This window comes from Hemiscyllium ocellatum, chromosome 38 (genome assembly GCF_020745735.1).
Source record: "Hemiscyllium ocellatum isolate sHemOce1 chromosome 38, sHemOce1.pat.X.cur, whole genome shotgun sequence".
Taxonomy (NCBI): domain Eukaryota; kingdom Metazoa; phylum Chordata; class Chondrichthyes; order Orectolobiformes; family Hemiscylliidae; genus Hemiscyllium; species Hemiscyllium ocellatum.
The window spans coordinates 38353839-38380168 of NC_083438.1; the positions used below are offsets into that span (position 1 = coordinate 38353839).

Below are 26330 nucleotides of genomic sequence, written 5' to 3' on the forward strand. Positions count from 1 at the left end.
TAGGTCCTTTTTAAATCTTTCCCCTCTCACCCTAAACCTATTCCCTCTAGTTCTGGACTCCCCCACCCCAGGGAAAAGACCTTGTCTATTTACCCTACCCATGGCCCTCATGATTTTATAAACCTCTATAAGGTCACCCCTCAGCCTCCGACGCTCCAGGGAAAACAGCCCCAGCCTGTTCAGCCTCTCCCTGTAGCTCAGATCCTCCAACCCTGGCAACATCCTTGTAGATCTCTTCTGAACCCTTTCAAGTTTCACAACATCCTTCCAATAGGAAGGAGACCAGAATTGCACACAATATTCCAACCAATGTCCTGTACAGCCACAACATGACCTCCCAACGTTTACACTGACTGATAAAGGCATGCATAAAATATTGAAAGACTAGGAATGTTCCTATTGACAGAGTAGTAATCTTGTGTTAATCAGGATCATTCCCACCCACAGGCATTTTCATGGGAATTGTGCACCGCTGGGAGAGGCTATCTCGCGACAGCTCACTTGGTCAGACCAACTCATGTTCCGTCTCAGCTGCAGTTCCGGTATTAACCCAATTTATGCAAAACTGTCAGTGAAATATAACGCTCCTCCTTCCTGGACTGACGACTTCCCAAGTGATTGACTCCCTCTCCTGCCCCCCCAGCGGTGGCCGCAATCACATCTGTCCCTGTGTCTACCTGTCGTGGTGAGCATGCAGGGTGAGTTCTTCCAACACACCCAGGATTGGATCAGAGCGCAAATCAGTTGATCCACAAGCCCAGACTGCAGTAAATAAAGATCTCAATGCCTTCCTGAGGAAGTTGCATTTTCCGTTCAGTCTTCCTCTTAACTCAAACATGAAATCGGCGATTACTCTGTTTTTACTGATCAGCGTCTGGCTCGACTTGAACACCACGACTCGGGGTAAGTGTTAGATTTGCCGTGTGAAACATTAATAGATTTCAAACTGCGTAGATCCCTCTGGAATGTTGTGTCGCTCCACAGGAATCTTGCTTTCCACATCAATAATATGTGTGTGGTGTTTCTCACTCGAAGGGCAGAGACTGGAATAAAACAAGGCTGGGCCGTTTTGCAGCCTCTTAGATTTATGCAGATCTGTGGGACAGGAACAAAAAAAAGGCCCTTCGGCCCATCAAATCTGTGCCAGTCAAAAACAAGCACCTCACTGTTGTAATCCCATTTCCCAGCACTTGGCTCATCGCCTTGACATTGAATGCACACACCAAAATCCTTCTTCAATGTTCTGGAAGTTTCCGTACCTCCCATCCTTCGAAGGGAGTGTGTTCCAGATCCCCACCATTCTCAGTCCTTCCTCAATCCTCCAGCCCCTTTCCTTGAAACCTACTCCCTCCTGAAATGGAATAAACACTTAAAAACTCACAGCGCCAGAGACCCGGATTCAATTCCCGACTCAGGCAACTGACTGTGTGGAGTTTGCACGTTCTCCCCGTGTCTGCGTGGATTTTCTCCGGGTGCTCTGGTTTCCTCCCACAGTCCAAAGATGTGCAGGTTAGGTGAATTGGCCATGCTAAATTGCCCGTAGTGTTAGGTAAGGGGTAAATGTAGGGGAATGGGTGGGTTGCGCTTCGGCGGGTCGGTGTGGACTTGTTGGGCCGAAGGGCCTGTTTCTACACTGTAAGTAATCTAATCTAATTGTTAACTCCGACACATAAGGTGATCATTTATCTCTCTGATGACTTGTGCATACAGGTATATCCCTCTAGCTTCCTGTGCATTTTAATTTGTGTATATTCCATGGAAAGGACTGACATTTCGACTCATGCATTTTCCACTTAGAGATGTTTGATTCCTCACACCCTGAGGAGTCATGGTGGGAGGGGGGGAAGGGGTTATGGAATCACCCACCCTGGGCTAATAATTACCCCCCAGTCAGTGCCACAGTGAGGGTGTAGGGAAGGGAACCCCAGCTGCTCTTGGTTTCCAACATCTCCTGGTTGTGTAAGGCATTGCAGAGTGAAAGCTGGTCACGAGGTGACGACAGTGTTAACCCTTCATTGACTGTGAGGCGGTCTGAGAGATCTTCAGCTTGTAGCAGGGGCTAGAGCAATGCACGGCCCTTCAGCCCATCGGGGGTTTGTGCCCACCCATCTGCCGTATCCCACTTCCCAGCGTCGGGTTCATGGCTGTGAACGCTGTGGCATTCCACATACTCTCGAAAGGTTGTGTGAGGTTTCCTGTCTCAGCGAAAGTGAGGGCTACAGATGCTGGAGATCAGAGTCGAGAGAGCGGTGCTGGAAAAGCGCAGCAGGTCAGGCGGCATCCGAGGAGCAGGAGAGTTAGCGTTTCGAGCGTAAGTCTTTCACCAGGAACGGTCAAGAGCTTATGCCCGAAACATCGACTCTCCTGCTCCTCGGATGTTGTGCTTTTCCAGCACCACACTCTCGACTCTGGTCTCCCATCGCAACTCCCCCTCCCAGGCAGTTCATTCCAAACTCCCACTGTCCTCTGGGGATAAATCCTTTTCCTCAATTCTTGTCCAAATATCCTTCCCCTCACCTTAAAATCGTGTCCCCCCTCCCAACTTGTTGTTGACCCATAAACTAAGGGTAACAGCTGCTTTCCACCCACCCTATCCTTGCCTCTCATAATATTATATAACCAGGTCTCCCTTAACCCTCTCTGCTCCAGAGAAAATAACCTGAGCTTATCCAGCCTTGCTCCATCCCAGGGCTCCATTCCTGGTGAATCCCCCTCTGTACCCCTTTCCAGGACAGTCACATCCTTCCTAGAACTACAAGACCATAAGACCATATGACAAAGGAGCAGGAATTAGGCCATTCAGCCCATTGAGTCTGCTCCTCCATTCAATCATGGCTGAGATCTTTATCAACCCCATTCTCCCGCTTTCTCCCCATAACCCTTGATTCCTTTGACACACAAGAGCCTATCTATCTCCGTGTTAAATAGACTCAGTGACCCGGCCCCCATAGCCTTCTGTTGGAGTGAATCCCACAGATCCCCACCCTCTGGCTGAAGAAGTCTCTCCTTATCTCTGTTCTAAAGGGTCTTCCCTTTACCCTGAGGCTGTGCCCTCGGGTCCCAGTCTCTCCGACCAATGGGAACATCTCCCCGATATCCCCTCTGTCCAGGCCGTACGGTATTCTGTAAACTACAATTAGATCCTCCCTCATCCTTCTCAACTCCATCGAGTATTGACCCAGAGCCCTCAAACATTCCTCATGTGTTAAGCTTTCCATTCCTGGGACCATTCTCGTGAACACCCTGGACCCCACTCCAAGGACCAGTCTATCCTTCCTGAGATATGGGGCCCAAACACTGCACACAATATTCCGAATGTGGTCTGACCCAGAGCCTTATAGACCCTCAGAGGGTCAGCCCAGCTTTTATATTCAAGTCCTCGCAAAATAACTGTCACCGTTACATGTGCCTTCCTAACTACTGACTCAACCTGAAAGTTTACCTCAGGAGAATCCTGGACTAGAATTCCCAAATCTCTGTGCACTTCAGACTTCTGAATTTTCTCCCCATTTCGAAAAGAGTCCAGGCCTTTATTCTTCCTACCTCACACTTTCCCACGTTGTACTGTATCTGCCACCCTTTTGCCCACTCTCCTGACCTGTCCAAACCCTTCTGCAGCCTCCACACCTCCTCAATGATACCTGTCCCTTTACCTAACTTCCTATCATCTGCAAACTTAGTCAGAATGCCCTCAGTTCCTTCATCTAGATCACTAACGTATAAAGTGAAAGGTTGTGGTCCCAACACTGAGCCTTGCGGAACACCACTTGTCACCGGCTGCCATCTTGAGAAGGACCCTTTTATCTCCACTCTCTGCTTCCTGTCAGACAGCCAGGCTTCTATCCATGCTAGCACCTTGTCTCTGACGCATGGGCCTTTATCTTACCCAGTAGCCTCCTGTGTGGCACCTTGTCAAAGGCCTTCTTGAAGTCCAGGTAGAGAACATCCATTGGCTCCCCTTGGTCTAACCTGCTCGTTACTTTCGCAAAGAATTCTAGCACCTCCCCTTGGTGTAACCACACTGACTTTGCCCTATTTTACCATCTACATCCAATTATTCAAAAATCTCATCCTTCGCAATGGATTCCAGGATCTTGTCCATGACCGAGGTTAGGCTAATCTGAACTTTTCTGTCTCTTGCCTCACTCCCTGGACATCAGGGTGTCATGTTAGCAATTTTCCAGTCCTCTGGGGCCCTCCCTGATTCTAGTGATTCCTGAAAGATCACCACTACCACCTCCACTATCTCTGCAGCTATCTCCTTTAGAGCTCTGGGGTGCAGTCCATCTGGCCCAGGTGATTTATCCGTCTTCAGGCCATTCAGTTTATCTATCACCTTCCCCTTGGTGATGGCCACCATACTCAACCCTGCTCCTTCTCCCTTGAATTTTTGAGATATTACTCGTATCTTCCACCATGAAGACTGACACGATGTCATTATTCAGTTCCTCAGCCATTTCCTTGTTCCCCACTACTATCTCCCCAGCGTCAGTTCCCAGCAGCCCAATGTCCACTTATGCCTCTCTTTTACCCTTTATACATCTAAATAAAACTAACAGTCTTCCTTTATAAGACCATAGGACCATAAGACCATAAGTAAAGCCATTCGGCCCATCAAGTCCACTCCGCCATTCAATCATGACTGATGGGCATTTCAACACCACTTACCCGCAGTCTCCCCATAACCCTGAATTATATTAGTGACTAGCTTCTCCTCATATTTAATCTTCTCCTTCCTTACTTCATTTCTTATTGCCTGCTGTTGTTCTTTGTAAGCTTCCCAATCCTCAGGTTTCCCACTGCCCTTCCCCACATTATATTCTTTCCCTTTTGTTTTGATGCTACCCCTGACTTCCCTGGTCAGCCATGGCTTCCTCATCCTCCCTGTACCTTGCTTCTTTTCCCTCGGGATGAATCCCTGCTGTGTCTCCTGAGTTACTCCCAGAAACCCCTGCCACTGCTGTTCCACTCCCTTTCCTGTTAGGCCCCACTCCCAGCCCATTCTCACCAGCTCCTCCCTCGTGCCTCTGTAGTTGCCTTGATTCAGCTGTAATACCGTTACCTCAGATTCTACCTTCTCCCTCTCAAATTGCAGAGTAAATTTGATAATTTTATGATCTCTGCCTCCTCAGGGTTCCTTCACCTTAAGCTCCCTCACCAAGTCTGTCTCATTGCATAACATTAAAACCAGAATTGCCTGCCCTCCACCACAAGCTGCTCCAAAAACCCATCTCACAGCCATTCCACGAATTCCTTTTCTTGGGAACCATGACCAACCTGATATTCCCAGTCCAGCTGCACTCAGTCCACCAGCTCTGGCTGAGCTAAAGTCCTGTATAGCTCCAACATCACCTCGCTGCCCATGACTGACAAAGGCCAGTGTCCTGTATGAATGAGCCTATTCACCTGTCCCGCCACCTTCAGAACTCTGTGGACAAACACTTCAAGACCCCTTGGTCCCCCTGAGCTCCCTCGGGTGAGAAATTGAGGACTGCAAATGCTGGAGATCCGAGTCGAGAACGCGGTGCTGGGAAAGTACAGCAGGTCAGCCAGCATCCGAGGAACAAGAGAGTCAACGTATCGGGCAACAGCCCTTCATCAGCTGTGCTTTTCCAGCACCACACCCTTGACTCTGGAAGGTCCTGCCTGTCTTTCGTTCTCTTTTTCGCTGACACCGGCGAGGTGGGGCTCTCCAAATGAGCCGAAGTTGGGGGTGGGGCACATTTCTGTCAGTCACAGTGAACAGAAGGCGGAGAGGTCGATGTTTTGGGTGTAACCCGGTTTGTAGCCCGCAGCATGGGGCAGCTCGGTGGCTCAGTTGTTAGCGCTGCTGCCTCACGGTGCCAGGGACCCGGGTTTGATTCCAGCATCAGGCGACGTTCTGTGTGGAGTTTGCACATTCTCCCTGTTACTGTGTTTGTTTTCTCTGGGTGCTCCGGTTTCCTCCCACAATCCAATATGTGCAGGTTAGGGTGGATTGGCCATGCTAAATTGTCCCATAGTGTCCAGGGATGTGCAGGTTAGGGTGGATGGCCATGGGAAATTGTCCATATTTGTCAGAAACTTGTAGGTTAGGGTGGATTCGCCATTGTAACTTGGCCATAGTGTCCAGGGATGTATAGGTTAGATGCATTAGTTAAGGGCTAAATATAGAGTAAGAGGGAAACATGGCTGAGTGAGCTACTCTTCTGGGGGTTGGTGGGACCTTGCTCAGCTGAAGGGCCTGTTTACACACAGTAGATATTCTATGATGATAATCGACGATGATGAATATCTCCTTTTTTTTGTCACTAACCACGTTTATATTGCACCCAAAACATAGACTTCTCAATCTCCCGTTACTGCCTGCCTTGCTGTGTTCCCCCAGCCTCCTGCCTGTCCCTCCTGATGCTGCCTGCCTTGCTGTGTTCCCCCAGCCTCCTGCCTGTCCCTCCTGATGCTCCCTGCCTTGCTGTGTTCCCCCAGCCTCCTGCCTGTCCCTCCTGATGCTGCCTGCCTTGCTGTGTTCTCCCAGCCTCCTGCCTGTCCCTCCTGGTGCTGCCTGCCTTGCTGTGTTCCCCCAGCCTCCTGCCTGTCCCTCCTGGTGCTGCCTGCCTTGCTGTGTTCCCCCAGCCTCCTGCCTGTCCCTCCTGATGCTGCCTGCCTTGCTGTGTTCCCCCAGCCTCCTGCCTGTCCCTCCTGATGCTGCCTGCCTTGCTGTGTTCCCCCAGCCTCCTGCCTGTCCCTCCTGATGCTGCCTGCCTTGCTGTGTTCCCCCAGCCTCCTGCCTGTCCCTCCTGATGCTGCCTGCCTTGCTGTGTTCCTCCAGCCTCCTGCCTGTCCCTCCTGACGCTGCCTGGCTTGCTGTGTTCCCCCAGCCTCCTGCCTGTCCCTCCTGATGCTGCCTGCCTTGCTGTGTTCTCCCAGCCTCCTGCCTGTCCCTCCTGATGCTGCCTGGCTTGCTGTGTTCTCCCAGCCTCCTGCCTGTCCCTCCTGATGCTGCCTGCCTTGCTGTGTTCCCCCACCCTCCTGCCTGTCTACCCTGGATTCCAGCCTGTGTAGTTTTTATCGTGTTGATTCTCAGTGGAGAGATAGCCCTTGGCACAACAGTTCTGTCCTGTTGGGGTTGGCTGTGTTACCCAGTGTACTGTGAGGCTGTCAGGGAACACTTCAGAAACCTTTAAACCACACGCAAACAGAGCGACAACCACAGTGCTAGAAACCGAACTTCACACCCACTCACTGATGTGCATGTTCCACCCCCTAGCCGTAAAACCTGGTGGGGTTCAGAAGACAGCGAACAGATATAATTAGTCTGGCCATTTACAGGTTCAGTGCTGCACTGTTGCAAAACCCACAATGTGTCAGCTCTGTATTCCGCTGTCTAAAAGCTGACTCCCATGGTCACCAATTGCACTGTCACTTCATTCTCCCTGATCAGTCACGGGTTTGACCTTCAACAGAGTCGTGCAGCAGGGAAACTGGCCCTTCGGTCACACTCCTCCATTCCAGCCATGTTTCCCAAACTTAAATCGTCCCGTGTGTCTGAATTTCCCCAGATTGGTCTAAACCTTTCCTATTCGTGTCCCTGTCTAGATGTCTTTTAAAAGCGATAACTGTGTCCACAGCTCCCACTTCTTCTGGCAGCTCATTCCATACACACACCACCCTCTTCGAAATCATTAAAGAGCTGGGCTCAGTTCTGTCCCTGCACTGAAAATGTTGTCCCTCATGTCCCCTTTAAATCTTTCCCCTCTCACCTTAAAATTATGTCCTTCACATATACAAGAGTCATAGAGATGTACAGCACAGAAACAGACCCTTCAGTCCAACCCGTCCATGCTGACCCAGATATCCCAACCCAATCTCATCCCACCTTCCAGCACCCAGCCCATATCCCTCCAAACCCTTCCAATTCATATACCCATCCAAATGCCTCTTAAATGTTACAATTGTACCAGCCTCCACCACTTCCTCTCACAGCTCATTCCAAGTTGCCCCTCATTTCTCTTGTATATCTTTCCCCTTCTCACCCTAAACCTACGCCCTCTCGTTCTGGACTCCCCACCCCAGGGAAAAGACTTGGTCTATTTATCCTATCCATGTCCCTCATAATTTTGTAAACCTCTGTAAGGTTAACCCTCAGCCTCCGACGCTCCAGGGAAAACAGCCCCAGCCTGTTCAGCCTCTCCCTGGAGCTCAGATCCTCTAACCCTGGCAACATCCTTGTAAATCTTTTCTGAACCCTTTCAAGTTTCACAACATCTTTCCGATAGGAAGGAGACCAGACCTTATCCATGGAGCAGCATTGTCACACTGCATTGACTGTGTTGCCACTCTAAGCTAATCCCATCTGCTGGTTCCTAGCCCTGTATTCCCAACCTGTTCATATGTCTGTCCAAATGTCTCTTAAATGTTATTATCATATTATATTGCCCACACCTTTACAGGGTCAATGATACAGCATACTAACTGATTTGAAAGCTTTCCCTTTAAGCCATTTGACAGACCCACTCCCCCTTTGAAGGAGCTGTGAACGTACACAGTTGGGTGGTCACCACTGGGCACTCTGTGCTGGCCGAGCCAGTAATATCCCCACACACCTCCCCCCTCCCACCCCAACGTGTCAGGGTGATGCACTTACATTTCAAATGATCTGCAGATAATCGAGCAAAATGATCAGGGAGTAGTTAGGGTCTGGACGACGCTGTCTGGGAATGTTGGGGGAGGGGGGGAAGCCAAGTTAGATCTAAGCGCTATTTGGAAAGGTGGGTGCAGGGACAAGGCGGGAGAGTGGGCACGCGGTGATAGAACCAGTGCCGAAACAGTTGGCCGAATGGCCTCCCAGTGTGGTTCTAGGAGGCAGGTTCCCGAGAGGTGGGTTTCTCTTGGTTCTTCCAACTGGCCGCCAGTGGCGCATTGGAAGGAGAGTTGGTGGGTCGACGCAGTGAGCCGTTCGCAGATGGTACTTGGTGTTTCAGTGGCGTGAATATGAAATATGACAATGGGGGGGGTGAGGGCATACTGATTGCCCTGTTTGCCAATCACGGGAAGGTTATGGACTGTTACTTATTGTGAAGATGAATCCATTAGAACACGTTCTCCTTGTGCTGTACAGCTCTTTGTTCTATGTTCATCTGTGGAGCATCTGTCGAGCAGTTGATCTGAATGGCTTGTACTTGCACCATGGATTTATAGCATCACAGAGCATGGAAACAGGCCCATCATTCATAGAACACAGAACATAGAACATTGCAGCGCAGTACAGGCCCTTCGGCCCTCGATGTTGCACCGACCTCTTATCTAAAGCCCATCCAACTATTCCATGGTCATCCATATTAAGATTAGAGCAGTGCTGGAAAAGCACAGCAGCTTAGGGAGCATCTGAAGAGCAGGAACATCGACCTTTTGGGCAAAAGCCCTTCACCAGCCCTTCACATCCTGATGAAGGGCTCATGCCCGAAATGTCGATTTTCCTGCTCCTCGGATGCTGCCTGATCTGCTGTGCTTTTCCAGCAACACATTTTCAGCTCGGATCTCCAGCATCTGCAGTCCTCACTTTCTCCTAGAAAAGCGCAGCAGGTCAGGCAGCATCCGAGGAGCAGGAGAATCGACGTTTCGGGCATGAGCCCTTCTTCAGGAATCCTACCAGTGTGGATACTGAAGTTGAAAATTAAGTAGCCTCCTGTCACCACTGCCCATTGCTGTTCAAAGCCCATCAGCCTCACTGAGGGAAGGGAAATCTGTTTCTTTGGAATCATAGAATTCCTAGAGTGTGGGAATGGGCAAGTCCACCCCAACCCTCTGAAAAGTATCCCACCCAGAACCCAAACTCCTGAAGAAAGGCTTATTCCCGAAACATCGATTCTCCTGATCCTCGGATGCTGCCTGACCTACTGCGCTTTTCCAACAACACACTCTCGTCTCTGATCTCCAGCATCTGCAGTCCTCACTTTCTCCTCCTTAAAGTTGGTGAGTGTACTCCTGTTGCAGGTAGTGCCTTCCATACCCCTCCTACTCTCTGAGTAAAGAACCTACCTCTGATATCTTGCCTATGTCTAACACCCCTCAATTTAAAGCTATTTCCCCTCATGCTAGCCATCACCATCCGAGGAAAATGGCTCTCACTGTCCACCCGATCTAACCCTCTGATCATTCCAACCAGTCTTTGTCAAACTTAATCCCCAAACTAAACTCATCCCAGCTGCCTGCTCCTGGCCCATCTCCCTCCAACCCTTTCCTGTCCATGTCCTTATCCAAATCCCTTTTAAACGTTGTAACTGTCCCCACACCCCCTGACTTCCTCAGGAAGGTCATTCCACACACGGACCACCCTCTGGGGAAAATAATTGCCCCTCCTATCTTTTTTAAATCTCTCTCCTCTCACTTTTAAATATTCCCCCTTAGTCTTGAAATTCCCCCACCCTACAGAAAAGAACAACTAATATTAACCCTATCTATACCCCTCATGAACTTATAAGGTCACCCCTCCAATGAAAAACTGTCTCAGCCTTTCATTATACCTCAGATCTTCCATTCCCAGAAAATCCTTATACTGAGTTCTGAACGGTTATGTCCCTGTTGGTTAACTATCATTGAGTTAAATCAGTGCGAGACGCCAAGGAATATATGCATGCATTCCTGTCTTTACAGGAAACAATTAGACAATTAGCATAACGCAACAGAGGTATTGGAATCTGTGCTGTGTCTGCACCAGAAATTAATTCACATGAAATTATTGTAATTATAGAAAGTCATTTGTGTAATGTTTTGACGAAACGGGTCTGAACAACACTTAGTTTGTTCTATTACAAATTTTATTAATAGTATCAGGGTGGGGGAGAAAAATGATTTCAAATACTAACCACAAAACCAATCAGGAAATTCTACAAACAACAGCAACAGCAACCAATACTTGTACCACATAACGGGCGACACAGTGGCACAGTGGTTAGCACTGCTGCCTCACAGCGCCAGGGACACGGGTTCAATTCCCGACTCAGGCAACTGTCTGTGTGGAGTTTGCACATTCTCCCCGTGTCTGTGTGGGTTTGCTCCGGGTGCTCTGGTTTCCTCCCACAGTCCAAAGATGTGAGGGTCAGGTGAATTGGCCATGACTAAATTGCCCGAAGTGTTAGATAAGGGGTAAATGCAGGGGTATGGGTGGGTTGCGCTTTGGTGGGTCGGTGTGGACTTGTTGGGCCGAAGGGCCTGTCTCCACACTGAAAGTAATCTAATTTAATAAATGCTAGGCTATGACCTTCAGCAATAAGACAGAACCTAACCACTGCATCATGATTTTCAATGGTGTTATCATCACTGATTTCGCCTGGGGAACATCCTGGGGGTATTATTGACCAGAAACTCAACTGGACCCACCACATAACCCCAGCGGCTCCAAGAGCAGGTCAGAGGCTAGGAATCCTGCAGCGAGTAACTCCCCTCCCGACTCCCCCCAAAGCCTGTCCCACCATCGACAAGGCCCAAGGCAGGAGGGGGAGGGAATACTCCCCACTTGCCCCTGGATGGGGGCAGCTCCAACAACACTCAAGAAGCTCGACACCATCCAGGGACAAAGCAGCCCCCGCTGGATTGGCCCCACACCCACAAACATCCCCTCCCTCCCCCCACCGACACTCAGTAACAGCAGTGTGTACCATCCCCTCCCTCCCCCCACCCCCCCTCAGTAACAGCAGTGTGTACCATCCCCTCCCTCCCCCCACCCCCCCTCAGTAACAGCAGTGTGTACCATCCCCTCCATCCCCCCACCAACCCTCAGTAACAGCAGTGTGTACCTTCCCCTCCATCCCCCCACCAACCCTCAGTAACAGCAGTGTGTACCATCCCCTCCCTCCCCCCCACCCCCCCCCTCAGTAACAGCAGTGTGTACCATCCCCTCCCTCCCCCCACCCCCCCCTCAGTAACAGCAGTGTGTACCATCCCCTCCCTCCCCCCCACCACCCCCTCAGTAACAGCAGTGTGTACCATCCCCTCCCTCCCCCCCACCCCCCCACCCCCCTCAGTAACAGCAGTGTTGTACCAGTTACTCTCAGGCAGCACCTTCCAAACCCACGGCCACTTCCATCTGGAAGGACAAGGGGCAGCAGGTACATGGGAACCCCACTCCCCTGCAAGTTCCCCTCCGAACCCCTCACCATCCCGACTTGGAAATCTATCGGCTGTTCCTTCCTGGGACAGAATCCTGGGATTCCCTCCCTCAGGGACATTGTGGGTCTACCCTACAGCACATGGACTGCAGCGGGTCAAGATGGCTACTTCTCAAGGGGGACAACTAGGGACGGGTATTGGGCCCAGCCAACAATGTGAATAAAGAAAACGAACTGTGCTCAATCTCTGTTTCTCTTTACATTTTTTATTAGATGGTGCTGTTGTGACTGTGTACACCTTGGAGTCTGTGTACGGGAATCGGGACCAGACGGTGATCCTCCCATGTCGCCTCATCGTTTCCGGTCCTGAGGTGAACGTGGTCTCTGTAACCTGGAAGGGTCCAAACGGGACCAACATTGCTGTGTACAGCCCTCAGCACGGGGTCAATTACCCAGGAGAGGGTAACTCCAGTCTCATTTCATTCCAAAACCCTTCGAAGGAAGATGCCACACTGGTGATCAGAAACTTGAGCAGAAGAGACGCCGGACTCTATGCCTGTTCCTGGACAACGTATCCGGACGGAATCTTTTCGAGTGAAACGGTGTTGACTATTTCAGGTGAGGGAAGCAACACTGGACAGCACTTTGTGCAGAGGTAACAATACGATGGCAGCATTTGAGGAATCCCTGGGTTGCTACACCAGGAACCCGTCTCTTTGGCAGAGAGCTGCAATTGCAGAGGAATTGACGGATATGTCTGGAATGTGACTGTATCAGTGTTAGTGACCATAAAATGATTATTGATCACAAGGAAAAAAAACCCTAAAGTTGGTGGTTATCAGCAGTGTTCTGTCCGATATGTAACTCCAGACCCACAGCGATGTCACTGACTCCGAGAGTCCCTCCAGTGCAGAAAGAGGCCATTCGGCCAATCACGTCTACACCGGGACTGCAAAGAGCATCCACCTCCCTCCAACCTTGTGTTTCCCATGGCCAATCCACCCTAAGCTGCACATCCCTGGGCACTATGGGACAATTTCCCATGGTCAATCCACCCTAGCCTACACATCCCTGGGCACTATGGGACAATTTCCCATGGCCAATCCACCCTAACCTGCACATCCCTGGACACTATGTGACAATTTAGCATGGCCAATCCACCCTAACCTGCACATCCCTGGGCACTATGGGACAATTTCCCATGGCCAATCCACCCTAACCTGCATATCCCTGGGCACTATGGGACAATTTCCCATGGCCAATCCACCCTAACCTGCACATCCCTGGGCACTATGGGACAATTTAGCATGGCCAATCCACCCTAACCTACACAACCCTGGGCACTATGGGACAATTTAGCATGGACAATCCACCCTAGCGTGCAAATCTTTGGACTGTGGGAGGAAACCAGAGCACCTGAAGTAAACCCCCACAGACACGGGGAGGATGTACAAGCTCCACACAGACAGGTGCCCGAGGCTGGAATCGAATTCGGGTCCCTGGCGCTGTGAGGCAGCAGTGCTAACCACCGTGCCACCCTGAGAGCGAGCCTGGCCCTCCAACAACCATGATCATCTCCCTGCGTATCAGCTATGACTCCAACCGTTCGAGACTTTGCCCCCCGATACCCATTGAATCCAGCTTTACCAGCGCTCCGTGATACCGCACTCGGTCGAATGTGGCCTTGATGTCAAGAACTGTCACTCTCCCCTCCCCTCGCTCAATTTAGCCTGTGGTGAGCCAAGGCTAGACTGAGGTCAGGAGCTGAGTGGTCCAGGTGGAACCCAAGCTGGGCAGGTCATTGCTGAGCAGGTGCTGGTAGCAGCACTGTTTTGTAATATGGCGTGCGTCAGTGTGTGCTGAATTGCCTCAAATAGAAGCAATTAAATCAGGCAATATTCAAATGCGGTTGAAGTGCATCACTTTTTCTTCCTCTATCTTAGAGTCACTTCCTTTTTTAGCTGCCAGTTCTCCCCAATATTTGTAAACACTGCAAACGCTCAATCACACTTCCTGAGTCAAAAAACCCTGATGTTACTGGAACTTCAACAGAAAGGGTATTTTCTTTTCTTTTTTTGTCACTGGCTATGCCACCATCTCTCGCCCACATTTTACCCAATTTATAAAATGTCTGAACAAGGTAGTAGGTTAGGGGATAATAGTGGGCTACTGAATGGCCGATGCAGTGCATTGACATGGACAGCATGGAAACAGGCCCTTCGGCCCATCTCATCTGTGCTGACAAGATATCTAAATTAATCACAGAAGCCCTACAGTGTGGAAACAGGCCCTTCGGCCCAACAAGCCCATACTGGCCCTCTGAAGAGTAACACAACCAAACTCATTCCCTGATACTCTACCTTTACACCTGACTAATGCACCTAAACTAATTAAAAATCACACAACAGCTCAAACCTGTTGGACTATAACCTGTTAGGAGAAAGTGAGGTCTGCAGATGCTGGAGATCAGAGCTGAAAATGTGTTGCTGGAAAAGCGCAGCAGGTCAGGCAGCATCCAAGGAGCAGGAGATTTGACGTTTCGGGCATGAGCCTTTCTTCAGGACTATAACCTGGTGTTGTGTGATTTTCTTAATTTTGTACACCCCAGCTCAACACTGGTACCTCCAAATTGCACCAACCTGCACATCCCTGGACACTATGGGTAATTTCCCATGGTCAATCCACTCTAACCTACACATCCCTGGGCACTATGGGACAATTTCCCATGGCCAATCCACCCTAACCTGCACATCCCTGGGGACTATGGGACAATTTCCCATGGCCAATCCACCCTAACCTGCACATCCCTGGGCATTACAGGACAATTTCCCATGGCCAATCCACCCTAACCTGCACATTCCTGGGCACTATGGGACAATTACCCATGGCCAATCCAGTGTAACCTGCACATCCCTGGGCACTATGGGACAATTTCCCATGGCCAATCCACCCTAACCTGCACATCCCTGGACACTATGGGACAATTTCCCATGGCCAATCCACCCTAACCTGCACATCCCTGGACACTATAGGACAATTTCCCATGGCCAATCCACCCTAACCTGCACATCTTTGGATTGTGGGAGGAAACCGGAGCCCCTGAAGGAAACCCACGCAGACACGGGGAGAATGTGCAAACCCCACACAGACAGTCACCTGAGGGTGAGATCAAACCCGGGTCCCTGGTACCCTGAGGCATCAGTGCTAACCACTGAGCCACCTAACCCATTTGCTAGCAGTTGGTCTATAAACCCTTCCTGTTCATATACCCATCCAGATGCCTTTTAAATGTTGTCATTGTACCACTTCCTCTGGCAGCTCATTCCATACACGTACCACCCTCTGTGTGATAAAGTTGCTCCCCAAGTCCCTTTTAAATCTTTCCCCCCTCACCTTCAATCTAGTTCTGGACTCCCCCACCCTGGAGAAAGACTTTGTCAGTTCACCCTATCCATGTCCCTCACGATTTTATAAACCTCTATGAGGTCATCGGTTTAGATAAATGGGAGGTGTTGCGTTTTGGGTAAACGAACAAGGGCAGAGCTTATACAGTTAATGGTTGGGCCCAGGGTGGTGCTGTAGAACAGAGGGACCTGGGGTTCAGGGACACAATCCTTTGACAGGGAGGTTAACAATGGATTTAGCACACTTCCCTTCATTGCTCAGCCCTTTGAGTGTAGGAGTTGGGAACGTCACATTGAGGTTGTACAGGACATTGGTGAGGCCCCTTCTGGAATACTGTGTCCAGTTCTGGTCACCCTGTTATAGGACAGATATTATTATACTGGAGAGGGTTCAGGAGAGATTTCCCAGGATGTTGCTGGGAATGGGAAGGTTTGAGTTATAAAGAAAGGCTGGATAGGCTGGGACTTCTTTCACTGGAGCGTAGGAGGCTGAGGGGTGACCTATTAGAGGTTTATAAAATCAGGACGGGCACGGCTAGAGTAAATAGCAGGTGTCCTTTCCCTAGGATGGAGGGCTTCAAGACTAGGGGGAGATGGGGGTTTATTTTTAAGGTGAGAGGAGAAGGATTTAAAAAAGGCATGAGGAGGAGATTTTTTTCACACAGAGGGCTTTGTGTGTGGAATGAACTTCCTGAGAAAGTGGTGGATGTAGGTGCAATTATAATGTTTAAAAGACATTTGAATAAGGACCTGAATAGGAAAGGGTTGGAGGGACCTGGGCCAGGAGCAGGCAGGGGGGACTAGTTTAGTTTGGGCACATGGTCAGTAAGGACTGGTTGGACCGAAGGGTCTGTTTCTGTGCTGTCTGACTCTATGACTGGGAGAGACAATGATCTAATGTTATTACCGCAATTACCACAGAGACTCAGCTAATGTTCTGGGAGTCAGGTTCAAATCCCACCATGGTGAAATTTGAATTCAGTTAAGAATCTTGAGTTAAGAGTCTAATGATGACCACAAATCCATTGTCTGAGAAACCCATCTGGTTCACTAATGTCCTTCAGGGAAGGAAACTGCCATCCTTACCTGGTCTGGGCCTCCATGTGACTCCACACCCACAGTGATGTGGTTGACTCTTAACTACCCTCTGGGCAATTAGGGATGGGGAATAAATGCTGGGGCTAGCCAGAGGCAGATGCATCCTGAGAGTGAATAAATAAAAAATCTCTCAAAACTTACATCACGATATATTTTTGCTTGCCATGGAGATGATATTGGATACAGGACAGCCAGTGTTATATTTCACATACATTTATTCATGGATTTCCTTCTGCCTATTGGAAATGTACTTGCTCTTCCAGAGGATACCCCGGTAAGATTCCGAGTGTACGTTATCCTTGCGGTCATCTGCCTGGTGCTGCTGCTTGGTCTGCTGTTATTGGCGTACGCGTTGGTGAGCTGGGTGAGCCAACACCTTCAGGGTAAGTTGACTGTTAAATGTGAACCACGACGACAAGTTGTATCAATGCTCACAGGTTTCCCGGTGATGTCACTGACGGACACAGAGCTGCATGTTCACCTCCCGGTCAACACACAGAATGGTTATAGTTAGCTGCAATAAAGGAAGGGATGGATAGATAGATAGATAGATAGATACATAGATAGATACATAGACAGACAGACAGACAGGTGGATAGATAGATAGATAGATAGATAGATAGATAGATAGATAGATAGATAGATAGATAGATAGATAGATAGATAGATAGGTAGATAGATAGACAGGCAGACAGAGAAATAAAATTGACAGATTTTTAGATAGATAAACAGATAGAAAGATTTTCACAGTTTTTTTTAGATAGTTAGATTTCAAGGATTGTTCAAATACATAGATAAATAGATACATATTGACCAATTTTTATGGATAGATCAATGAATAGATAGATAGATAGATAGATAGATAGATAGATAGATAGATAGATAGATAGATGGATGGATGGATGGACAGTCAATGGATAGATAGATAGACAGACAGATAGACAGACAGACAAACAGATACATAAATGGATAGATGGATAGGCAGTGAATAGATAGTTAGATAAATAGATAGATAGATAGATAGATAGTGGGCGGCACGGTGGCACAGTGGTTAGCACTGCTGCCTCACAGCACCTGAGACCCGGGTTCAATTCCCGACTCAGGTGACTGTGTGGAGTTTGCACGTTCTCCCTGTGTCTGCGTGGGTTTCCTCCGGGTGATCCGGTTTCCTCCCACAGTCCAAAGATGTGCGGGTCAGGTGAATTGGCCATGCTAAATTGCCCGTAGTGTTAGGTAAGGGGTAAATGTAGGGGTATGGGTGGGTTTCGCTTCGGCGGGTCGGTGTGGACTTGTTGGGCCGAAGGGCCTGTTTCCACACTGTAAGTCTAAGTCTAATAGATAGATATTCAAAGAATATTTTGGGTAGCTAAATATTCACAGACTTTTAGATAGGTAGATAGAAAAATAGATAGAAAGATAGATATTCACAGATTTCTCAGCAGATAGGTAAATAGATAGGTAGATAAATAATGGTGACATGAGTTGCTAACTGGCCTAGATTATCATAGGTATGTGGATAGGACAGTGAGTAATTAGGAAATTATGCACGGAAAGTTAATTATTTACCATCCATTGACACGCCGTTGAGTGTGATTGTGTATCATAGATGGTTGTATTGGGAGGGCAGACCGAGGAGCCTAGTTCAATTGAAGGGCAGGTGATGTGTTTGAGTCAGCATTGAATTATACTCAGAAGATTTGGCAATTACTAACTAGGCCCTTTAATATTCTTTTCCTTGCGGTTTAGTTGCTGGGAGGAACTCAAAGGAGACGGACCTGGATGAGGTATGAACTACAAAAGTCTTTTTGATATTCCAGAGCAATACGATGGAGCTCGGTAACAGTGTGTGGGGACTAAATCAATCAGATCATTGGTTCATAGCAGAAAAAGATAGGATCTGAATGAGCAACATTGAGGGAGGTGAGGGTGGAGATGACAGTTTATGGCTGAGGTACCATTCTGCATCCCAGGATATGCTGGGATTGCTGGTCACACCCAGCTCAGAGTTACTGCTCTCTCCCATTTGACATTGCATGTCCCTGGGGAGGTATCTTGTCGTGTCCCTTCCTGTTGTCCAAGAGGACTGGGTTATAGTCCTGTCTGCTCCAGAGGTGGGTGCCAACATTGCCAAACAGACAATATCTACAGCAAATCCCCTGGGGATATGAGTAGGTACCGTTCCTGAGTGCAGTTGTAAGTCAAATTGTACACAAGTTGGAACACAGAACAGCACAGCATATAATATCTGTATAAATGGACCTTGGAAAGATGGGACCTCCTCTGTAAGTATGACCACCCCTCTGTAGGTCCACCTCTATGCTCATGGAATTAAGTTCTGTTTGAGCACAATGTTTAAGGCTGACTTTCCAGTGGATACCCGGATGATGTTGTACCGTAGGAAGGTGACAACTTCTGGCTTTGAACTGGGACCCAGTCAGCAGACTAAGGAAATTCGGCACAACCATAAAGATTCTTACCAATTTTTACAGGTGCAGCATAGAGAGTATCCTATCTGGATGTATCATGGCTGACTATGGTAACTGCTCTGACCAGGACCATAAGAAATTACAGAGCACTGTGAACTTAGCCCAGACCATTGCATAAGCCAATCTTCCATCCATTGGCGCTGTCTACACTTCCCACAGTCTCAGGAAAGCAGCCCACATCATCAAAGGTCCCTCCCACCCCCCATTATAATCTCTTCCACCCTCTTCCGCCAGGCAGGAAAGCTTAAACACACGCATCAACAGATTCAAGAACAGCTTCCTCCCTGTTGTTATCAGGCTCTTGAATGGACTTCTCAAACTGTTCAATCTCATGTTGACCTCGCTCCTTGTGCACCTTCTCCGTAGCCATGACATTGGAGTCCTTGCTCTGCTCTATCACCCGAACACACTTTGGATGGTAGGATCTGCCTGTCCTGCACGCAAAACTCGATTTTTTTTGTTTAGTGAGGGGCTGCTAGTGCCATTTCCCCAGTCAATTCCTGCTGCTCAGTCGCGTACAATAACAGACCAGCTGGCTCACCCTCATGAATTATTTGCTTCCTTCCGTACATTGGGAATATGACCGTGTTGAGGAAGACACCAGCATCTGTTAAGGGACAGTCACTTGTTCAGGGTGAACGACCATTTGTTGTAACTTTGCAGGGTATTGCCTGAGGCATCACTCCCACTTGTCAAATGAGATATTCCAATTGTTCTTAGTCTCATACATCTTAGAACCGTCGACTGGAACGGAGGTCCTTTGACCCATCTAGCCTGTACTGGTGAAGCACTCTAAGTGTAAGCTAGTACTAATTTCCTGCACTTGCCCCATAGTGTTGAATGTTATGAAATTCCCATCCAAGTGTTTTTTTTTAAAAGGCCGTGAGGTTTCTCAGCTCAACTACACCCCCACTGTATTCCAGAACCCCCCCCCCCCCCGCCCCCCCCCACCATCACATACTTTCCTCAAACTCCCCTAAACCTCCTGCCTTTCACTTTGAAATGACTCCCCCTCCATCCCTCCCTTGTGATTGCCCCTTCAACGAAGGGGGCCGAGCTGCTTCCTCACCACTCTGTCCATGCCCCTCATTTTGTTTTATTCATTCACGTTTGAGGGTCTCTCTTACCGGGCCATCATTTATTGCCCATCCCTAAATGCCCAGGGTGCAGTCAAGAGTCAACCCATGGCTGTGAGTCTGGAGTCACCTGTAGACACAGACCAAGTAAGGATGGTAATTTCCTTCCCTCAGGGACATTAGTGAACCGGGTGGATTTTTCCAACAGTCAGCAATGGATCCCTGGTCATCATTGGACTCTTACTTCCACAGAGTTCAAATTCCACCATCTACTGTTGCAGGATTTGAATGCAGGTCCCCAAAAGATTTACCGTGTTAACCGTTTGACTGTAATAACACTTGTTTTATGACTTAGTGTTATTGCTAACACTTCTCCTTAGCCACCTCCATCAGGTCCCCCCCTCGACCTTCTCTGCTCCAGAGAAATTAACCCAAGCTCATCCAGCCTCTCTCTCTCCATCGCTGAACTGCTCCGTCCCAGGGCAACACCCTGGTGCATCTCCCTCTGTACCCCCTTCCTCTACAATCACATCCTTCCTGTCATGTGGGGACCAGAACTGCACACAGTACTCCAGCAGTGGCCTCACCAAAGTTCTGTACAGCTCCAGCACTACCTCCCTGACGTTACAATCTATGCCATGACCAATGCTGAATGCCTTATTGACCACTTCTTAACCTACTCTGCTCCATTCAGGGATCTGTGGACAGGCACTCCAATATCTCTCTGTGCCTCTCAGCTTCCTGTCCAATGAGCGCTCCCTGGCCTTGCGTTGACATGTCTACATTTTACTAACTAAGTTAAAAATCACACAACACCAGGTTATAGCCCAATAGGTTTATTTGGAAGCACTAGCTTTCAGAGCACTGCTCCTTCATCAGATGGTTGTGGAGCACACATAGAATTGATAGCAAAAGTTTACAGTGTGATACAACTACAATTATACATTGAAAGGTGCCTTGAATATTTATTCAGTCTCTCAGCTGTTAGAATGACCGTGTTGGTTTCAGTTCTTTCCGATGTAAATTGCAAAACCTTTTTTTAAAAAGTTACATTCTCAAATACACTTCAACAATTGGTGTCTGTCAGTCCAGATAATGTATTGAAGGTGTTAGCCCCCCTGTGTGCTGCTGTCTGTGCCATTATGTGACTGTGACTGATTCTAATCTAAAAAATGAGTTGACAGAGTCTTACATAGATTCCTGCAGTTTTTGAGCTCAGAGTTCTACATGGATGTATGCAGTTTTTGAGCAAAATGCAATGTAACTCTGCAAGTACAAATTCACCGCACACAACATGTATGTGTATGTGTGCATGTGGGTGTTAGCGAAGCTGGCATTTGAAAGGAACAATGGTACACGTTGATAAAATGTTTTCACCAAGATAAAACATGTTATTTTTCAATAGTGCCCCAGTGAGATTGTGTACACATCCGTGAATATACAGCAGCAGAATGTCGGAACACCGAAGGGTTGGCACCATGAAGATAATGTCGATTCAGAGGAGATTGTCTATAGTGTTCTCAAACACAAGTAGATTTATTCTGTTCATGATGGATTGGTCAGAGATGTGTGGCTAAAATTTAGATTCCAGCTAAATAGTTTGATCACTGAGTGATTGGCCCTCTCATTGACAGGGATAACACAATCGGAACTGTCCATACCTTTATATCCAAAGTACCTGTCGGGGAGGGGTGCAGCAGGTGGGACTTGAAGCCGGCCCTTCTGGCTCAGAGATAGGGACACTACCACCTTCCCAGAAAGTTGCAAACACACACTGAAGCCTGTGGACATTTGATACCCCGTGATCACGACATCAGCCAACGCACGCTGCCACCACATCCCAGATTGGAAAGCATCATTAATAACGACAGCAGGAACGTCAAAATAGGACAGGATTAGTTGGTCTGTTGTAACCTTTTTAGGTGGACGTCCAAGAGAATTTTTTTTTGTTTTAAATTGTGGTGTTGGGTTTTCCATTTGCCAAGATTTAAGGATTTAGCCATTTGGCCACTTGAGCCGGCACTGCCATTGGACAGGGCCATGGCTGATCCGACATTCCTCACACCCACTTTCCTGCCCTTTTCCTTGATTCCCTGACGGATCAGGAATTTCTCTATCACAGCCTTCAGTACACACGCGGACTCTGCCCCCCACAGCTGTCCATGACAGAGAGTTCCAAAGGCCCACAACTCTCTGAGAGAAGAAATTCCTCCCCATCTCGGTCTGAAATTGGTGTCCCTTTATTCTGAGACGATGCCCTCTGCTCCTAGACTCTCCCAATGGGGGGTGAGGGGGAGGGGTGGGGAGGGGGATGGGGGAGGGGAACCCTCCCTCTCAGCATGGACCCTGTCCAGCCCCTAACGAATCCGATATGTTTCAGTGAGACCGCCTCTCGTTCTAAACTCCAGTGAGGAGAGTCCCAACCTTTGCTCAGGAGACTATCCCTCCATAGCAGCGATCATCCTCGTGAACTATCTCTGAATTGTTCTCAATGAAATGACCCCTTTCCTTCACAGCACTCCAGAGGTGGTCTCACCGGGGCCTTGAATGGAATCATCACTTTTTGAAAGGTCATGAAAATAATGTAGATGTTTATGATGGAAGGAGATCCTTCCGTTCGGTAACAGTCATCTAGAATCATAAAACGGAATCCCTACAGTGTGGGCACAGGCCCTGCAGCCCAACAAGTCCACATCAAGTCTCCGAAAGGTATCCCACCCAGACCTTAATACTCAACATTTTTCCCCAAATCTGCACATCCCTGGACACTATGGGTAATTTAACATGGCCAATCCACTCTGACCTGCACATCCCTGGACACTATGGGACAATTTCCCATGGCCAATCCACCCTGACCTGCACATCCCTGGACACTATGGGACAATTTCCCATGGCCAGTCCACCATGCGACAATTTAGCATGGCTAATCCACCCTAACCTACACATCCCACGACACGATGGGACAACTTACCTGGTCAATCCACTCTAACCTGCACATCCCTGGGCACTATGGGACAATTTCCCATGGCCAATCCACCCTAACCTGCGCATCCCTGGGCACTATGGGACAATTTCCCAAGGCCAATCCACCCTAACCTGCACATCCCTAGGACACTATGGGTAACTTAGCATGGCTAATCCACCCTAACCTGCACATCCCTGGACACTATGGGTAACTTAGCATGGCTAATCCACCATAACTTGCATATCCCAGAACACTGTGGGACAATTTCCCATGGCCAATCCACCCTAACCTGCACATCCCTGGGCACTATGGGACAATTTCCTATGGCCAATCCACCCTAACCTGCACATCCATGAACACTATGGGACAATTTCCCATGGCCAATCCACCCTAGCCTGCACATCCCTGGACACGATGTGACAATTTCCCATGGCCAATCCACCCTAACCTGCACATCTCTGAACACTATGGGACAATTTCCCATGGCCAATCCACCCTAGCCTGCACATCCCTGGACACGATGTGACAATTTCCCATGGCCAATCCACCCTGACCTGCACATCTCTGGGCACTATGGGACAATTTCCCATGGCCAATCCACCTTAACCTGCACATCCCTGGGCACGATGGGACAATTTAGAATGGCCAATCCACCCTAACCTGCACATCCCTGGACACTATGGGACAGTTTCCCATGGCCAATCCACCTTAATCTGCACATCCCTGGACACTATGGGACAATTTAGCATGGCTAATCCACCCTAATCTGCACATCCCTGGACACTATGGGACAATTTAGCATGGCTAATCCACCCTAACCTGAACATCCCTGGGCACTATGGGACAATTTCCCATGGCCAATCCACCCTAACCTGCACATCCCTGGGCACTATGGGACAATTTCCCATGGCCAATCCACCCTAACCTGCACATCCCTGGGCACTATGGGACAATTTAGCATGGCCAATCCACCCTAACCTGCACATCCCTGGGCACTATGGGACAATTTCCCATGGCCAGTCCACCCTAACCAACACATCCCTGGACACTATGGGACAATTTCCCATGGCCACTCCACCCTAACCTGCACATCCCTGGACACTATGGGTAACTTAGCATGGCTAATCCATTCTAACTTGCATATCCCTGAGCACTATGGGACAATTTCCCATGGCCACTCCACCCTAACCTGCACATACCTGGGCACTATGGGACAATTTCCCATGGCCAATCCACCCTAACCTGCAGATCCCTGAACACTATGGGACAATTTCCCATGGCCAATCCACCCTAACCTGCACATCCCTGAACACTATGGGACAATTTCCCATGGCCAATCCACCCTAACCTGCACATCCCTGGACACTATGGGACAATTTCCCATGGCCAATCCACCCTAACCTGGACATCCCTGGACACTATGGGACAATTTCCCATGGCCAATCCACCCTAACCTGCACATCCCTGGGCACTATGGGACAATTTCCCATGGCCAATCCACCCTAACCTGCACATCCCTGGGCGCTATGGGACAATATCCCATGGCCAATCCACCCTAATCTGCACATCTTTGGACTGCGGGAGGGAACTAGAGCACCCGGAGGACTTCCACACAGACAGTCTCCCGAGGGTGGGATCGAACCTGGGTCCCTGGTGCTGGGAGGCAGCAGTACTAACCACTGAGCCACCGTGACGATCCCATTGCATTCCACCCACAGTTTGGTACGTTGTAACGTTTCAGGTGAATATCCAAGAGATTTTTTTCTGTTCTAAATCGTGGTATTAGGTCTTCCGTTTGCCATGATTTAAGGCAATGCTTTTCACATTCCTGTCACCCTCCTGATGGTCCTCAAATTCACTTAAATCTTACTCAAATCTTACATTTTGTACCTCATGGTTATTGAACTCTCTGCAGTGGCCCATTGATGTCATCATCAATATGTTGTTGTGGAAAACATTCCTGCTATCCTTTAAAATAACTTCCTTCTAGGTGACATGTTGCCTGCCAGAACTAATTGCAAATAATGTATTAACACAGTTGTATAGTCCTTTGGATATATATTAAACCACAAACATTGCACTGTTGTGATATTATTTCCTTATTGCCTATTCTGTTTGCATTCTGTCAGTTTTATTAATGTCATAATCTGTTCTAATTCTCTATTATACTACCCCTTGTTGGCTATTTAATTGGATGTAGTTCCTACTTGCAATCCTCCTGATCGTCTTCACCCCCCCCTCGAAAATGTGATGTCCGGAGTTAAACCAGCCTTCCAGAGTGGTCAAACAAATTGCTTACCAAAACGCCCGCGTTTGCCTATTCCATTGTCTCTATGGACAACGCATTGTCACAAAGTTGGCATGTGAAAGATGGTAGAATTGTAAAATGAATTCAAACGCAGTGCATGGTCCCTTTCAGAGATGGTGCTTCTGCAAAGTTTGTGAAGGTTTGTAGCTCAGGTTGAGGTTTAGGGTGTAGGTTTGCTATCCAGACATTTCATTACCTGGCTAGGTAACATCACCAGTGGAGATCTCCAAGTGAAGCGAAGCTGGTGTCTCCTGCTTTCTATTTATATGTTTGTCCTGGATGGGGTTCCTGGGGTTTGTGGTGATGTCATTTTCTGTTCGATTTCTGAGGGGTTGATAGATGGCATCTAGATCTATGGGACAACACATCCATCCCGGGACAGGCTGAGCAAAGACATGCCAGAGAATTCCTAGAGGCCTGGCACTCCAACCACAACGCCATAAACAAACACATAGATCTAGATGCCATCTATCAACCCCTCAGAAAATGAACAGGAAATGACATCACCACAAACCCCAGGAACCCCATCCAGGAGAAAGATATAAATAGAAAGTAGGAGACAACAGCTTCGCTTCACTTGGAGGTCACCACTGATGATGTTACCTAGCCAGGTAATGAAACGTCTGGATATCAAACCTACAGCGCAGCGAGCAAAACCTATGGCCTAGATTGTGTTTTGGGTGTGCTTGGAAGTTTACAAGTGTTGTGCGAAATTGGTGGACCAAAAGACTCTTCAGTTAGCAGGCACAAGCAACATTTTTCGCCAGATATCAGTTTAAATTCAGCCAATTACTTTTAAAAGGCACATGAGACTAAATCAAAGCACAGTTGGTCAGGCAACATTGAGGGGCAGCAGAGTCAACGTTTCGGGTATAAGCGCTTCATCAGGAATGTCCGAAATGTCGAT

General features: G+C 48.6%; 1 protein-coding gene across 1 annotated transcript; it reads left to right on the forward strand.

The window, feature by feature from the left end:
- The first annotated feature begins 540 nt into the window (after nt 1–540).
- On the forward strand, nt 541–25200 carry LOC132833951 (uncharacterized). Its single transcript, XM_060852643.1, has 5 exons — nt 541–903; nt 12360–12704; nt 16852–16971; nt 18335–18372; nt 21556–25200. The coding sequence occupies exons 1-5, from the start codon at nt 837–839 to the stop codon at nt 21682–21684; spliced, it is 699 nt and encodes a 232-aa protein (XP_060708626.1). The 5' UTR covers nt 541–836; the 3' UTR covers nt 21685–25200.
- The last annotated feature ends 1130 nt before the right edge of the window (nt 25201–26330 follow it).

Excerpts from the sequence above, each read along its gene's own strand:
- LOC132833951 (XM_060852643.1), top strand. The coding sequence starts at position 837 with ATGAAATCGGCGATTACTCTGTTTTTACTGATCAGCGTCTGGCTCGAC. Across the intron at positions 12,705-16,851 it reads AACGGTGTTGACTATTTCAG|AGGATACCCCGGTAAGATTC; the intron begins GTGAGGGAAGCA and ends TTGCTCTTCCAG. Across the intron at positions 16,972-18,334 it reads GGTGAGCCAACACCTTCAGG|TTGCTGGGAGGAACTCAAAG; the intron begins GTAAGTTGACTG and ends CTTGCGGTTTAG.